General features: G+C 40.4%; 1 protein-coding gene and 1 long non-coding RNA gene across 2 annotated transcripts; both read left to right on the top strand.

Annotated features, from left to right (window-relative positions):
* The first annotated feature begins 452 nt into the window (after positions 1–452).
* On the top strand, positions 453–2998 carry LOC127522882 (uncharacterized). The gene is made up of 6 exons (XM_051913229.1): positions 453–776; positions 1583–1654; positions 1735–1826; positions 2020–2187; positions 2305–2531; positions 2610–2998. Exons 1-6 carry the CDS (start codon positions 710–712, stop codon positions 2719–2721), a joined length of 738 nt encoding a protein of 245 aa, XP_051769189.1. The 5' UTR covers positions 453–709; the 3' UTR covers positions 2722–2998.
* Positions 2999–9836: 6838 nt separating this feature from the next.
* Positions 9837–11493, top strand: LOC127522974 (uncharacterized). Its single transcript, XR_007932789.1, has 3 exons — positions 9837–9907; positions 10222–10293; positions 10583–11493. It is a non-coding gene; the product is annotated as an uncharacterized LOC127522974 (long non-coding RNA).
* Positions 11494–17885: the final 6392 nt, after the last annotated feature.

The raw sequence follows: 17885 nt of genomic DNA, 5'->3' as shown, positions 1-17885 counted from the left end.
ATGAGACTTCTTATCCAGTCATATTCAGAAAGACACTGTGATAAAACTCATCCTGACCATCGCTAATCTTTCACTTTATGGTGCTGAACTTTGCTCTCTTTTTCTTTTTTCTTTTAATTTGACAAAACTCAGTTATTAAGTTGGTAGAAATCGCTGTTACGGTTTTGATTTCGTCGATGTGTAGAGAAATGATGCACTTGTCATATGAAGTATTTTTGATGTATGAGATCTGGATGTTAATAAAAAAGACTTTTTATATCTTGCACAACAGATTAAGACTGATTGATTATGATTATTACATTAGTTTCATAAAATTATTATTTATCACTCCGAGTTCATCAAATACTCACAGTCTGGTCGATCCAGAGATTCTACGACACAGAACTGACGTCCAACCAATCAGAATTCAGCCGCTCCACAGCATTGAGCCAATCAGAGCGTACGAAACGGAAGCCCCGCCCGCGCGGTAAATGCTGTGCGCGGGCTCTGGCTGAATGAATGAGAGCTGAGCGCGCGCACACTATCAGCTCCGAATAGAAACTTTTCTCCCATGTTTATTGATTAATTTCACTAATGTTATTTAGTCCTTTTTATTTATTTAGTTTCCCTAAGTAGTTTATGGCGCGATACTGAAGGATATTTTAGCTTCGCGCTGAAAAACTGAAAGATTATCGGGCGATTCCAGCAGGAAGAGAAGAAAGAGTTTAAAATGGCAGATGAGTCTGATCAGAGATCAGTGTTAGTGGAGATCCCAGAACCACAGGCCAAAATCACAGGTGAGAACAACAATATCATCATCATCATGAAAATCACAGTAAGTCTCCAAAACTCAGAAGAAATGTGATCCAAATGCAGTGTACAGTGTGTCCAGCTGTTACTGTGATCTCTGATGTCACACAGTATTTTTCTTATCATAATGTTATAATCATGGAAATTAATACACTTTTGTAAGATCATACAAAAACACCAAGAAATTATTTTTTAAAATCCTCATCCAGTCTTGAGGAACAATATGAAAAATATGAATCTTCTGCCTTTATGTTCATAAAGATGATGATGATGATGATGAAGGTCTTTTATGTTTTCTTGTTGATTCATTTATTTCACCTCACATCTGCTTCATGTAAAGCTTTTAGTAGTTTAAATCAGGGGTTTCAAATTGGAGAAAAGTTTAGAGGAAAACAATCTTATAATTAATGAATTAATTAATAAATGCTTTTCATTTAAAATAAGTTAATGCTTTTGTTTTAAATAAATAAATTGATTTATATAAATAGATATAAAAAAGGTTGATTTAAATGACTGAACAATAAAAAAATTAAAATGAAGAAATAATACATACAACAGTAAAGTAGTATAGTGAGAAAACCTTAATGTAACGTGACAAAAGCCAAATAATATTTTATTCATGTTTAGAATATAAACTTTTCATACTATAAATTGGGTCTTTATACATGAAAATATATATCTGTCTTAAATTGTAGAATTGAAGTCCCTTTTGATCACATTTGGGGATCTAAAACATTGAAAACTGGTTTAAATCACATGAGAATCCTTCATAAGTGAACTTCTCTTCCCACAGGATGTCTGAGAAGATCCTACATGGATATCCTGTGTTCCCGTCTGTCTGCTGGCTGCGGCGTCAAACATGCGTGTGAGTTAGCGTGTGAGCTGTGCTTGCGTGTCCGTCTCGTGACGTCAGCGGCGAGTGACTAACGCTCTTCTCTCCCGCAGGTTCACGGCGGCGCCGGACCGGAGAGCGACTGTACGAGTGTCAGACGTCCGTCTCCAAGCAGCTGCTCGACAGTCTTCTGCTCGCCGAACAGGTGAGACGCCACACGTCTGTCGTTTATGGAATGACAGGCAGTTCAGATACGTGCCGGTTTTAACACGCAAACAATGTGTATTTGAATGGTCTATGACCTGCTGTGTACAGTATGTAGTGAATTGTACTGTGCTACCTCACTGTCACATGACCCTCTGTGGACTGATGTTGATTGAGTCTCTTGATGGTCTCAGTCTGTTCAGATGGCGTCCGGCTCGCTCACGTCTAACCTGAAGCTCTTACTGCAAGATCTGAATCAGAAGAAGACCAGCGTCTACAGATCCATCCCATATTCCCGCCTCGGCTCCAACCGGGACGCCCACTGCTTCAGGAAAGCTCGTCCACACCTAATGGCATTCAAGGTAAGAGCGGAGACGCGCATGATGGGAGTTCATCATGACGTCTGTCGGCGTGAAAAAAAAATCATTCGTTCACTCCGAGCAGAGTGAGTATTTAACGTTTCTGTTCATGTTTTGCAGCGCTCGTGTGAGGAAGGAGGCCGTTTGCTCCTGCGGAGCGGCGAGTGGGAGAAGCTTCTGGAGTTTGTTCAGGCCGCGTGTCGGTTGACCAGCGATCTTCCACAGTGGGAGACGAGCGGCCACAACACGCTACGAGAGCGCTGCTTTAACACGCTAGCAGCGTTCTGTGCTGCTGCACTGCAGAAACACCGACCCGCCGCTCGAAGAGCCCGAGGACTCCTGCGCAGGTCAGCTGACACACGCACACACACTGCTCCGGTCAAGCTCTCGTCAGTCCGCTCTGACCCCTCTTGTTGTTTCTGTAGGTTCAGAACGGCTCCGGCGTCGAGGAGCGCGATCGGTCCGTGTTTAGAGGAGCTGGAGAAGATCATGCAGGAACATCAGAGCGGAGAATCACAAACACAGATCCACCCCTGAGACAAGATCATCTGAACAATTGTCATGTGACACAGGACGATCCACTGGAGCATGTGACCCGTCCGTCAGGCCGTTAGCGCTCACAGGACCCAGAATTCCTTGCGACGGCCAGAGTGTGGACAGACTTACTTGAACTCGTGTGTTTTTTGCGCTGAATTCTGCGGTTGTAAATATGTTTGTGTTTGTCGCGTCTGTCAGTGCTGCACTTTTAAATGTCTCGATCGTTTCTCCTGAAACAGACGGTAATAAAATCCATTTGTTCTCTCTTAAAGGAATATTCTGTTTGTCTTGTTGTGTTTGTGCTGATTATCGCAGACAGTGAGTCTGAACAAACACGAGACACTAGAAGTGCTTCTAATGGACGTCACACTCATAACAGCATAAACGGGAGCGTGAGCCTCATCCTGCTGTTCTGAGGTCAGTCACAGGGTGGCAGTCATCACACAGCCCTCTAGAAACAGTCTGTGCTGTGAGGAAATATTAACCAGTGTTATTTTAGTGTCATTGAAACACTTAAAATTATACTGTAGATTTATTAAAAATTTGGTAACACTTTATTTTGATGGTCCTTTAGACATTCTGTTGACTGTAAGTAACTTTGCAAGTACATGTCAACTTACCCTACCAACCCTGACCAACTGTCTACTAATACTTTACTAATGCTCTAATGAGAGTTAGTTGATGTGTAGGTCCAACATTACTTACAGTAAACAGAATGAGTGTAAAAAAGAGAGTGTTTTTCAGGAATCTGCTGTTCAAATTCAATCTCTTCAACGTTAGACTGAGTGACAAAAAACTAATGGACAGATTATGATGATTATTAATAACTATTTTTCATCTTGGCATGAAATTACACAGAACTAGTTTCTGATACGACAGCTGAGGGAGAGATCTGACCTCTTTCTTCTGACTGCCGTAGTCAATCTCTCTGTTTTCTTCTGTTGAAAACTGCTGGAAATGCTGCCATGGGACTTTTCTAAGCTTGTGCTACTGCAGCAAATCAAAGTGCAAAAGCCACATTTGCTGTCATCTCTTCACCGCTATAGAGGTTTACCCAACTATACTTTACTGATTTACTAATACTCACTAGGCCCATTTTAGGAGGGCTCTAAATTTCCACCCAGTCCTCCTAAAAACATGCGATTAACTCTGTTATATGTACACTATTTCGTAACACCTCAGTCCTTTTTAAAACTATAAAACCGGTGACAGGCTTCGGCCTAAACGTCATAAATGCATTTTACAAACTATGATGTGGGAGCAATTCAAGACAGTAAAATCTGGGCTTATTTGTTTATTTATTTTATGAAATTCCTTTTATCTAAACGTCTTTGTGAGTTTTACTATAAAAATAGCTGTAAAAAAAGAAACGAATTTACACAGTAAAATACTGTTTTCCATTGAAACAGTAATATACCGTTAAAAACAATGGGTAATTTTTTTAATTTTATAAAACCGTGGGTAATTTTAATTGTCGTTTTCGAGAAATTAACCTATCGTCTACTTTCTCAAAAATGACAAATATTACCCAGAATGCATTGTTTTTTCATTGGAAAATGGTATTTTACTGTGTAAATTTGTTTCATATTTTTACAGCTATTTTTAGAGTATACTCTTGTTATACTTCATACTTCAGTGCAATAAAATTGCTAAAATTTGTTATATTTTATAATAAATCTGAAAGTAAAACATGAAAAGAACTATAAAACGGAGTGGAAATGGCAAATGAGTTAATGCGTGGTCCTCTGCCGCCATCTACTGGTTATAGTGGTAATTTCATGTCATTTTCATGCTAAAAGTGTTTGTTTTCCACCAGGTGACAGAAATCCTCCACTAATGGCACATTTTCCATGTTATCTCCATGAAGGAAAATGAGAGATGCAGATGTTCTTTAAAGTTAATTTTACTGCACAAATGTAGGGTTAAAAAATAATAGTGTTTAAAACATTACATGTGTTAAAAAAAAATATGAAAAAATATATATATTTTACCCACATATTGCCAATCTAGACAATTACAGTAATATAAAGTTTGTCTATATTCTTAATGAATATTAATGAATATTAGCTGGTTATTTAAAATGATTTGAAAGTAATTCAATATTCAGGGATTGAATATTCCTAGAATCGCCCTGATAATACTGATGCAGTGAAATGATTTCAGATGTGCTCAGATTTACTTCTCAATACTCAGTATGCAGAAAATGCACACATTGATATGGAGGTGAAATGCTCTGACCCGGTTCTCTGAAGCAGAGCTGAGGATAACACACACTTTCACTCCATCACAGAACAATGACCTTCAGTTTCTGGACATGAAACACGCGGCTCTGCTGAAACAGATGTCTCTCATCTCACTGTGAGAAACAACTGATCTGCCTCTGTGTGTCTGACATGGACAGATGTCCAATAACAGTGTTCAAGTGGCCGTCTCTGATCTTCTGGCTCTTCTAATGAGCAGAAATTAAGCGGCACATCCGAGGAGGGTCTGGAAGCGCAGCAGCGTGTCATTAGAGAGAGCTGCAATTTCTGCTGCATTCATTAAAGCGGCTCGTCGTTTGATCCAGAGTAAAGACAATGTGAACGTGTCAGACATCAGAGCCGCTCCTGCTTCTGTTCGTATCTGTCTGTGTGTGACCGGCAAGTGTTTCTCTGACGGAGCGTCGTGTGGTTCTCTCGCTCCGAGCGGGTTTCTCTCTGTAGTGAACGGGAGCAGCAGGAAAACCAGGAGCGGCCAAGAAAACAACACCATGACTGTGAGTGATATTGCTTACAAAACCATTTACAGCTGGGCCTGTAGAGTTTTACTGACTCTAAACATAGAGACACAAATCTCAGATTCATCGATTACTTCTTTCCATTTAATCTTCATCAGCTGACGGACATGAAGTGAGCGAGAGGTTCCTCTGATTCTCCCTCGGTCTGACGGATCTCCTGCCCTTCATTTCTGAACATCCTCGAATGAAGCATTTCTGGAAAAACCCAGAATGTTTCAGAGGCACAAGAGTAAAGACATCCATACATGATAAAAACAGTAACACTTTATAACTGGGACTCATTAGTTAATGTTAGTTAATGCAGTAACAACGAGCAATGCGTGCACGTGTTAATCGTTGTTAATATTAGTTAAAGGGATAGTTCACTCAAAAATGAAGTTTCTGTCATTAATTACTCACCCTCATGTTGTTCCACACCCGTAAGACCTTCGTTCATCTTCAGAACACAAATTAAGATATTTTTGATGAAATCTGAGAGGTATATGACTCGTCCATAGACAGCAATATAATCAACACTTTCAAGGTCCAGAAAGGAACTAAAGACATCGTTAAAACAGTCATGTGACTGCAGTGGTTCAACCTTAATGTTATGAAGAGACGAGAATACTTTTTGTGCGCAAAAACAAAACAAAAATAACCACTTTATTCAACAATCTCTTCTCTTCCCTGTCATTCTCATTGTTTACGACTAGAGCTTCCAGGTTCTATGTCAGAACGCCGACTCATTGGCCGTCAGCATCACACGCATACGTCATGCTGATCATGTGATCAACTTTGGCCAATACTGAGCCGGCATTCGGACGCAAACATGGAAGCTTCACTGTGTTACTGCGTCAGATACAAAACAAGAATGACACTCTCTACTGCTCATAATTCACTGCAGTAGATGTTACATGATCCATGTTTACATTACAGTACAGTATTATTCCTAAATTGGCCCCTTTTGTTATACGGATGATGATGAAACTGAAAGATGAATCTGTGTAGGTGTTCAGCTACATCTAATTACTTTGATAGTATTTCATTTTTTAGATTCAGAATATATTTCAATATGGTATTACTGTAGAAATGTATCAAATGTCTTTTTCATTTTTGTATTATGTATTGTATTAATTTTAAACTTAAGTTTTATTAAAACAGAATGTGAACATGTGCAGATTGGCCTGTAGGTTCATAGAGGCAATGAACCTTTTTTTCTAAGAGTGTACAGAAGATAATAGTGCCGTTAATCAGCCCAGCTCAGTTGGTTACAGCTGGCAGTTTATGCTGTCAGATGCATGTGACCCAAACGAAAAGGTCAGAGTGCAAAGGTCACAGAAGTGATGAGGGCTGGAGATTTCAACACTTTCAGGTGCAGTTGCTGAAGTTTCACATCAGCTCCAGAGGAAACAGGTGTGTGTGTGTGTGTGTGTGTGTGTGTGTGTGTGTGTGTGTGTGTGTGTGTGTGTGTGTGTGTGTGAGTGAGAGTGTCTTCGGCCACCTGGAGGGCAAACACATCTCAGTGTGACAGGTCTGTCCGAGCGGAAAACACAAACACACAATAACCTTGTAAACCAGAAAAGGATTTCAAACTTGTAATTAATAAGTTCACGCATCTTTAATTCTCTCTTTATTCATGAGCATCTGCCTCCTCTGACCTCAGAGCAAATGGAGTTATTGCATATTAAACAGCACAAATAAGACCTTTGTTCATTTATCAGACTGTTGAGGAAGTAGAAATCCGTGAGCCGGACGTCCCGTTGACTTTCTCCGTCTGAAGATGATGAGAAACTCTCGCCGCGTGCCAAAGAACAGAACGGCCCTCAGAGTTTGTACACGATATTGAGCTGAATTTATGGACGGCCGGACGAACCTTGGGAGTTTGTTGTCCGTCATTAATAACAGGCTCACGGTTTGGATATTTGTTTCCACACACACACACACACACACACACACACACACACACACACACACACACTTGTTTGCCCTGCAGAGACGAAGTTAAACACCAGAATGATGAAGCAGTTTGTTCTGAGTCTGCGGCCTACAGTGGGTCAGCGTGTGTTTGTGTGTGTGTGTGTGTGTGTGTGTGTGTGTGTGTGTTTGTGTGTGTGTGTGTGTGTGTTTGTGTGTGTCATTAGAGCATCTGATTTCTGTCTCCAGCAGCACAAACCCTGATGCTGTTTTCATGCTTGACTGCTGAACACTGGTGGCAAACACACAAACTGCTGTCCTCTATCTGCCTCTCGCTGTGAGAAGAGCGTCATACAACAAACAGCCTGAACTCAGACCGTCTGTCTGTGTGTGTGTGTGTGTGTGTGTGTGTGTGTCTGTCTCAAGATCATCAAATAAGATGGAGAAACACAATAACAATGTGTCTGTTCAACCTCACCTGAATCAGAGCACATGTAAACAGCTTGTCACGCCTGTTGTTACGCCAACCAGCAAAATGATTGAATAGAAATGCAATACAGTTTCTTCTGCGAGAATTCAATTACAGCTCCGGTTTGAACCCTGATACGAATCACTTCAGCGCTTCAGTTCTTATGAAGGGTAAAACCGACTCAGACTGAGAGAGAAAACTCTGACGGGTCTTTACGTCTCATTACATCAGGTTCGAGAGAGCAGGGGATTGTGGGTAATGTCCTCCACTGGCCACATGTAAAAGGTCCCAACAGACACAAGCAAACGGAAAGTAAATGAAACTGGAAGAGCGAGGTGAGTCTAATGGTGACAGATGTGAGCAGATCGAGGTCGTTTATTTCCGCGCGGTGACTGAACTCTGAAGAATCGAACTCGCGGTTCCCATCAGACCGCCGCTCACAGACTGTGATGAATCGACTCCGGTCGGAGACACATCGCTCAGATCCGAAAGGACACTGAACGCTCGTAAACTTGTGTCATTGAACATGAACTCTTTGTTAAACGCAAGTCAGATTCAAGATCAAGGTCATTATTTCCGGTGTTTTCTAGAAGTCGTCGTCTGCACATCAGCCTGTACTTCATCGTTGTGTCCGTTAGGTGGCAACAATCACAGCTGTGAAGTTACTTCTCAGAGTTACTGGAGAAAGAATAAGAAGAAGAAGAAGAAGTATTATCTGATCCACACCAAAGAACTTATACTGAAGTGAAACTCAATAGAACGTTTCATTCCAACACCGGCGCCCAGCAGCAGCTCTACGCCTCCGCCATTTTGGGGTGAAAGTGACTCGCAGTCCACTAGTTTCTATGGCAATATCAGCTGCTTTGTTAAAAAAATGTACATTAAAGCCAAAATCCAACCTGAATGATGACAACACAGATAAAATACAATCACTAGTGATCATCAAATCCTTTTAACAGTTTATTTTACAGACTTTGTGTTTAAGTCTTCCACTTTTTTCACAAAAACTTTGCTCTCTAGAAACCCAGTCAGTTTGGGTTAAAATTCTTTGAAGTATTAGCATTATAAACACTGAATTAATACCAACATATGAAATTAAATTAAGGACATGCATCAGAAAAATTGGGAATGTCGGACAATAAATATATAACAGAATATAACAGCTTGACAGAAACTGTTTTTGCAGTGTTGTCTTATATTAATGTCCGTTAAAGCAAGACTATGTAAACAAAAAAACATCCACTGTGTCCAAAACTGGGAATTATGGGATAACAGACACAGCAATGAATCATGTTCTATACTCTTTGTCCACACTCCGGTGTCGTGAGAAATCGAGCCCACATCACATGTTCTGACTAATTATAACCTATTTCACTATTGTATGATGTTTATTATATTATTATAACAACATGCTTGAAATATAAAATCAATGCCAATGTATTGCATAATAAAACAAACTGGAAACACAACATGACTAAAAATGTATTTTTTGTTTTATAAGGATAAGGATTGTTGCAACATACTATGTTCTGTAAAAGTAATTTAATATTATTTTTACACAATAATAGCAATGTGGTATAGTATATAATATTCCTATTATAATTTTTTAATAAATTAGTTGTCATATTAAGTACACACAAACATCATTAATTTTAAACATGTAATTGGGAACTTTATTGCAAAAAACACACCTAATATAATTTAAGCTAAGCTAGCAGGCACGAGAAATGCTTGATTTCACAACCTAAAGCTTCAGTTATATACTAGTATATGAAACATGCAATCTAAAAGACATTAATGGTCATTATAACGCATTTTAAACGATATCATAACGTGATTTGGCAGGAATTATAATCAGATCCTTTAAAAGTTTGTTGAACCATCACTCGGGGTCCTAAAGGAGACCCGATTCCTGGGGGACTCAATTTCTCACCACTCCAGAGCAGAAGGTGGCAGTAATGCACCGATAAGCTGGAAAACAAGAAAGAAGAAGAAGATGGAAAACCTCAACAGAACAGAAGACAGGTGGAAGATGGACATGTGAGGAGGTTAGTTTGAAACTTGACATCTTATCTCTTGTGTACTAATCTAACTTCTACTACATGAGATTACTCACTACAGACACTGTTGACTTGAATTGCTCCTCATTTGTAAATCTCTAATATCGCCTGCTAAATGAATACATGTAAATGAGAGTATGTCCGGTGAAGTATGACGCCTAGTGCGCACGCGTCGAACTCGTTCATGATCATGTGTCGACTGTACGCGTGCGAAGCTGTTTCACGAGCTACGTGAACTAATATATATATATATAATATAAAGTGTGTGCAGATGAAGACAGAAGTCTCATTCTTTCTCACAGATGGTCGTTTAACAGTTCAGTGAATCACGGCACACAAACCAATCCTTCATCAGTCAGAGGGAACGTGTTCAGGTAAGATTTCACCAGATCACACTGTATTATTAACCTCATCATGCACTCCATATCATTTTCGGTCTGTTGTGAGGGGGCAGCGTATGCAAATCACTTCAAATCAATTATGCATTGATCTTTTGCATTTCATGAAGTGCTTCAGTCTCTTTGGAAAGACATGCAGTGATAGAAAGATGGAAATGATGCTGGTGTCTGAACTGAGCTCTGAATCGACAAAGCCTGAGGTGTGTGTGTGTGTGTGTGTGTGTGTGTGTGTCATCTTTGATAAGATGAGATTTGTTTTGTCAAGACACTGCAGGTGCCACAGGGAATCTTACAGAAAGAGTGTGAAGATAAAGCCACGCTGAGAGGAACAAGACACTGGAGACCAGAAACACACACACACACACACACACACACGTGTAATTTCTTTCTCTGATTTATTTACTCTCATGTCATGAAAGGATCTGCAGCGTTCGGCTCTCATGTGGATCTCTGAGATCTGTGACAGTCGAGCCTCTTCCTTCGCGGGATATTGATGTGGATTCAGTCCTGCGGGACGCGTGATCCTCCATCGGATGTGAGCTGAGAAACACGCCACATACAGAGAGAGAGAAAACCAGAGAGAATCAGTCACAGCGAGACGAAAGTGAGTGTGAGATTCTCTGACAGCAGCAGGACGCGTGTAAATGAGCGTTTGAAGGGTCGAGCCACAGCGAGCCGCTGTATGAGCATCACAGATGGAGAAACACACACACACACACACACACACACACACAGCAGATGAGGATCCATCTGCATCTGAGACTCTCAAAGCTTCTGTGGTTCCTCCATGTTCTCCTCCTCTTCATTTCTCGGTCCTCTTCCTCACATGTACAGAAATCAACCTTCATAAATCACATTAATCATCTGCCATAATGTTCATCAGAAACTCCTTCCTCAAAACAGACAAACATCATGTTGAAAGGAGTTACTTTTAGTTCATATATACTGTAATTCTGTAATTCTTTTTTTTTTTTTCTTTTTTTTTTTTTTTTGCAATTCTGAATATACTGCAGAATTGCATGAGAAAAGTTTGTATTGTCAGGATAATAAAACAGAATCGTGAGATTAAAAGTTGCAATTACCATTTTTGTGTTTTTATTCTGTTAGGGAAACAGGCTTCTGTATTAAACACACACTCCCTCTGAAACATCAGAGATTCACAATCAGGCCAAGCATCTGATTATAAAAATAGGACAGATCTGGAGACGCCGTCACTGAGCTTCAGAATGAACGAGGAGCATTAAATTATGTGACGCTGACGCTTCGCTGCAGGTAAATCTGACCGAGTGTGATCTGGTTACTCGCTCCTTAACCAGTCCTGGAACATCAGGTGCTCTTTACACAGATGAGTGAAGAAGTGTGTGTGATCTGTGATGTTCTGTATTCTGCTGCGCTGCTGACCGTTTGCCCTTGAGTTCAACAGTTAACCTGAGCCAGCGTCCATTAACATTCAGAGTGAGACAACAGAGAGGCTGATGAGATCAGATCACGTCCCCTGAGAGAGAGTGTGTGTGTGTGTGTGAGCGTGAGCGTGCCTGTGTGTGTGTGTGTGTGTGTGTGTGTGTGTGTGTGAGAGCGAGAGAGAGAGAGAGAAAGAGAAAAAAAACAATTGTTTTGTTTTGAAGACTTTGGGGTAAATTAAAGTATTCTGGGAAATGAAGTTCTTTCCACCATTATCCATAAAATGAAAGTTTTTTTTTTTTTATATAACGAGTGCTTATAAATTAAGTTTTTAATGAACTAGAAAAATAGCTTAAATTAAAGGGTTAATTCACCCAAAAATCATTCATGTTCATTTGAGCTTCTGTGTTCACTGATCAGTGTTTATATGTGAATAAAAGCCTAAAATCTGTTCATCATATAAAGCGATCGAGTCTCTTCAGAAAATTTGAACTAAACCCGCTCAGTTCATATGGATTAGTTTTATAATCTCTTTATTAACTTTTTTAAGCGTCAAAGTTTTAGTTGCAAAGGCAGTGAATGGAGGGACAGAAATTGCTCTGATTTTATCAAAAATATCTTAATTTGTGTGCTGAAGATGAACGAAGGTCTTACGGTTGTGGAACGACATGAGGGAGAGGAATTAATGACAGAAATGTCATTTTGGGTGAACTAACCCTTTATACAAATTACAATTACAATTCTGCATCATGTTTTCCACCTCTATTCAAATTCAGAAAATGAAAATTAAATGAACAGTACAGTAAAAATACAGTTAAAGCACAACCCTTCTGGTTTATCAAACCATTATCATCATCATCATCATCATGTATTTTATGTTCTCATTGAGGTTCCTCCACGAGAGATTTCCCAGCATTCCCAGGATCAACCACTAGATGACAGTGATTCTTGAAATTCTTGAAATGTCCTTCACACTAAGAAAAACACGGTTCTTTTAAGAGCTGATCACTGAAAGGTTCTTTGGGGAACCAAAAATGTTTCTTCTATGGCATCACTGTGAAAAGCCCTTTAGGAACGTTTATTTTGAAGAGTGTAGAGGAGATCAGCACAGATCCTGCTAAACTTCATCAGATTCAGCTGTTTTCTCAAGCAGATAACAGGTCAACTAGTGTCATAATCTGTATGAAATATATAAATGAGTGAATGTAGCATTTGTACGGCACTTTCAGCTGCAAACCCAATGGACAGAATACACTTCCAATAAACTCTCTCTCTCTCTCTCTCTCTCTCTCTCTCTGTACAGCGTGTCTCAGTCTCTCGCCCCTCTGGCCTTCATCTGTAAGTCCATATGTCAGATGCCCGTCAGCGGCTGCTAATCACTTATTCATTGTGATCATGAATTAAAAATCTATTAGTGTGTTTTTCTCTCATCATTGGAGCCTGATTTATAAAGATCCTGCAGTTTGATCCATGTGATCGTAGATGAATTAACACACACACACACACACACATAAAATTAAATAAAATACAATAAAAATAAAACACATTATGAAATATTTTATTTGTTTATGCTGTGTAGCTTCTCAATTTTCTGTGCAATTTTATAAAACCGGAGGACTTTCCAAACATACACCAATCAGGCATAACATTATGACCACCTTCCTAATATTGTGTTGGTGCCAAAACAGCCCTGACCCGTCGAGTCATGGACTCCTCTAGACCCCTGAAGGTGTGCTGTGGTATCTGACCAAGATATTAGCAGCAGATCCTTTAAGTCCTGTAAGTTGTGAGGTGGAGCCTCCATGGATCAGACTTGTTTGTTCAGCACATCCCACAGATGCTCGATTGTCCACGTGATGTAAAAGAAAACGTGATTCATCAGACCAGGCCACCTTCTTCCATTGCTCCGTGGTCCAGTTCTGATGCTCACGTGTCCACTGTTGGCTCTTTCGGCGGTGGACAGGGGTCATCATGGGCACCCTGACTTGTCTGCATCTATGCAGCCCCATACGCAACTTTGTAATCTGATTATGTAATCCAGATGTGATCATGTGATCAGTTTCCAGCACTGAATGAACGCTGTGTCTGTGATGTCGGTGTGGAATCATGATGGAAGCGGTTCTGTCGTCTGAGGGAAGGATGGATCCTCCGAACCCTCCTCTGGATCTGGTCTGTGATGGAGCGCTTCAGACAGCCGAGGCCATTACGGCCTGTAATGCAGCTTTTGGCAGACGAGCGCAAACATTCATTACTGCAGTCGGCCTTTATTTAGAGGAAACTTCATCAGGCCGCGCGTCATTTAGACGCTGCACATGCCCCAACATCAGCTCTGCTCACGTCCACCTTTTGTTTGCGTTGATAAATTCCGTAGACAGTTTGACGTGATGTTCTTGAGCTCATCTATTGTGTATTTATTCATTATTCCGATTAAAAAAACACACAAACACTGAAACTCAACTAACGAATAAAATCAAAGCGAAAGTTCAAAGACCGTTGAGGACTATTATTCCTCCAGCGTTTGAATGCAGATAGACACTTACTGTGATGTTTAAAGGCTTGTTGAACGTACAGACAGACATGGTCAACGCATTACGTGTGTTTGTTCAACTGTCAGTGAACGCTGAACTGTGTCACGTGATTTAATTTGAAAAGATAAGCAGGGTCGCCAAGTCTGTGGTTTATAGATATGGCCATTGGGCTAGTTTTGTCACGCAAACCTGGCAACCCTGAGGACAGCGCTGTGTTCTCCAGCAGGGCACAGTGGCATGTATGTTTATGGCATCAAATATTCAAGTCTCTCAGAGGGCAGCTTTGATTTACGGTGCCAATAAGCTCGTGTCTGGAGCCGAACTGCAGCCTGCAGCCAGAGCGACTGAGATCTGTGGAGGCAATACGAGCGGACCGGCCAGAAAACACTCCAGCATCAGTCACCGCTGTATTCAGCACGATCATCACTGGATCTGTGTGTGCTGTTAGATGTGCTTTGATATTTATGAAGCGCAAAAGTGCTTCTAGAAACATTTTCCACATCTGTTTGCTGTTGATGTCAAAGGTTGTGTGTCACATTTTTTTCTCATTTACTTTTGTATAATAGCATGGCATTTGACTCCCCAAATCTGTGTCACGCAGCAAACCCAGTTCCAGCAGAATCGCTGCAGAATCAATATCTAGTTCTTTTCCATCTTCTCAGAGTCACATTTCTCCTGACAGCCAGAAATGGAGCAGCGTTTGTGTGTGACTCCCAGAGATTCACATCCATCCATCGGGACGCTCACACACACATCCTTCTCTCGGCCCGTCACTCCCTCAGCTTTATGGCGTTTGTCTGTGAGATTAAAGCCACAGATCCTCGTTTAATGGCAGACGGGCATGAGAATCCACCTTAAAAGACCAATTTAAGAGTGATTAATAGATGGAGGTGGAGAGTAATGACTGAGGCTTTCACAGAAATGAGTGATGAAGAAAGGTTAAACACCCTTGACCCACTTCTCCCAATATTCTCTGGGATCTTTTGTGTCCGGATCAGAGGTGGATCTGGTTCTGTGTAGACCGGTTCTGTCCCTCGTGGGTCGTGATGCAGCTCCTCATCAGCGTCTGTTTTGTTGGATGTGCAGATGAGCAGAGTAAATTGTCCGTTTCAGATGTTCAAGATGGACAAACAGACGGAGTTTGAAATGCTCATTAAGCTCCTAAAGACTCGCTGTCTTCTGAAGAATGAACTGTAACCTTCATTATATGCAACACTCAGTGCAAATTAGTTCCACATAAAGAGAAATATTTTTAACCACTGTGTGTGTGTGTGTGTGTGTGTGTGTGAGAGAGAGAGTGTGTGTGAGAGAGTGTGTGTGTGTGTGTGTGTGTGAGAGAGAGAGTGTGTGTGTGTGTGTGTGTGTGTGAGAGAGAGAGTGTGTGTGTGTGTATGTGTGTGTGTGTGAGAGAGAGTGTGTGTGTGTGTGTGTGTGTGTGTGTGTATGTGTGTGTGTGTGTGTGTGTGTGAGAGAGAGTGTGTGTGTGTTCATCTTTTATAGGCTGTAATTTTTCTCTGACCTGTCACACTGTGTGTGTGTGTGTGTGTGTGTGAGAGAGAGAGAGAGAGAGAGAGTGTGTGTGTGTGTGTGTGTGTGTGTGTGTGAGTCGATTGTGTGTCTGCTCAACTAAAGGCGTTTATCTGATGAATTTATTATGACTTTTTTACACTTTAAATTACTGTATTTAAATACATTTTTAAGTTATTAAAGCATCCATCCACACATCGTGTGTTTTCTGGAGTTTATTCCAGTGTCAGGGAAACACTCAGTCCATCACAGCAATGAAACATCATTTCAAATAATAAAATATAATTCATATCTGTCAGTCCGTCGTGCTCTATTTTAATCCGTCATGAAAACAGGCCTAAAGCTCGCCATTTTAATGTGACCCTTTTCACTTCTAATCTGCTGCTTATACAGCAGGAAAATACAATATTTCTTATCGCTTATAATGACGGGACATTGGTGATGATGCACACTGACATTTATTACCACAGTAGGCTAACATTAACACGTCTTTCGTTTTATTAATTTATCTTTTATTCGTGGCCTGCTGAACGTGATTTGTTTTGCGCTTTAAGTTTGTTGTTCCTCAATTGTAAGTCGCTCTGGATAAAGGCGTCTGCTAAATATAAATAATTATATATTATTATTTTTTTTACATAATTCGAACAGGTCTGTATACTCCCATAATTCCCAGAAAGAGTCGTGCGCGCGCAGCATGTGGAGGCGCGCGTGCGCTGCAGAGCAGGTGCATATGCAAATATACCCTTCAAAGTAATAATGCATTGCTGGAATATTTACATGCATTTACAAAGTATATTCACATCAAGCGCCTTCTGTCAAAGAGACGAAAGAAAATAGTGTCTGAATAAATAAAACACGGCGTTTTCTTCGGATGGTTTTATGGTTGTTGACACTGTGCTTTTACAGAGTTTAAATTGTTTAACACAAACTTGAGCTATTCAAGAGATCGCCGTTTCATCGCGTCAGAAGGTAAGAGCTGGCTTTATTCTGTGTGATCTGAGATTATTGATGCTGTTGCTTCATGTCTTCTTCTGGCTTGAACATGAACGAATGATTTTCTTCCTATGATTTGAACAGATGTGTTTAATGTTACAGCAGCGATTACAGTATGTCTAGAGAAGAATTACAGTGTGAATGTGTGTGTTTGTTTTGGCTATATTTGTTGTTGTCACGTGGTAGTGTACGGTTGGTGACGTCATCTGAACTTGCCTCGACGCCACATTATTTTCTGTCTGTTGAGCATTATTGAAATTCAGTTAAACACATATGACAGTAATTCATAAAGTGTGACTGAAGGCCTTCAGACAGTGTTGAGTGTGTTCAGTTTCAGCTGAGGACAAATGATGATTTACAGTCATCTCAATGGCAAAAAGTGTCCCAATCATCCTGAATTCACCCTATGTAAATTATTACTTGAACAAGCATGATTTCAGTACTTATAGATGGAAAGGCTTATTTCATATTTCATGTTAGAAAACTTGTATGGTATCATAAAGCAGACAGGAAGCGTCCAGGCATTATTGAAACGAACGGTTTAATTAAACCGGGTCTTCTGTGACATCATGATTGTGATGGTCTGTAAATGAAGCATTAAGTCTCTTTATTGCTCTGCGCTTCTGCAGGATCTACTGGGACGCTCCGTTCTCGACCTTCATAAACCCGTCCAGTGAATGTGAATCTAATGTTTCTCCATCACCTTCATGTTCATTAGAGAGGAAGGTTGTTTGATATGTAGATGTTCCTCTGGGACTCTGAAGGGTCAGATCTTCTGTTCAGTTAAAAACGCTTGTTCCTCTTCCACTGTATCCGTCCTTCATCCTCAACGGATCGCAGTGAACGGACGGTTATATGTTAATGAGGTCATGGTTGTGACATCAGTTCCATGATCATAACATGACCCTAGATTTGCATTTCCTGAGGAAATATTAGCGATAGAAGTTTTCAGTCAGTAAATGTGTAACTGAAGGAGTAGATTTACTGCTGTCATGATGCTCAACATTTAATCCAGTGGGAATAAATATAAATATAACATTGTAAGCAAAACTTTTTTTTTCTTTTGCTTCTTAACATCTCTGCAGTTCAGCGATGGCGTAATATTATACGTCTATATAA

Source organism: Ctenopharyngodon idella, chromosome 11 (assembly GCF_019924925.1).
Source record: "Ctenopharyngodon idella isolate HZGC_01 chromosome 11, HZGC01, whole genome shotgun sequence".
In the NCBI taxonomy this organism is placed as follows: domain Eukaryota; kingdom Metazoa; phylum Chordata; class Actinopteri; order Cypriniformes; family Xenocyprididae; genus Ctenopharyngodon; species Ctenopharyngodon idella.
The sequence above is the reverse complement of the archived record's forward strand: the minus strand, read 5'-3'. Positions and strand labels throughout refer to the sequence as shown.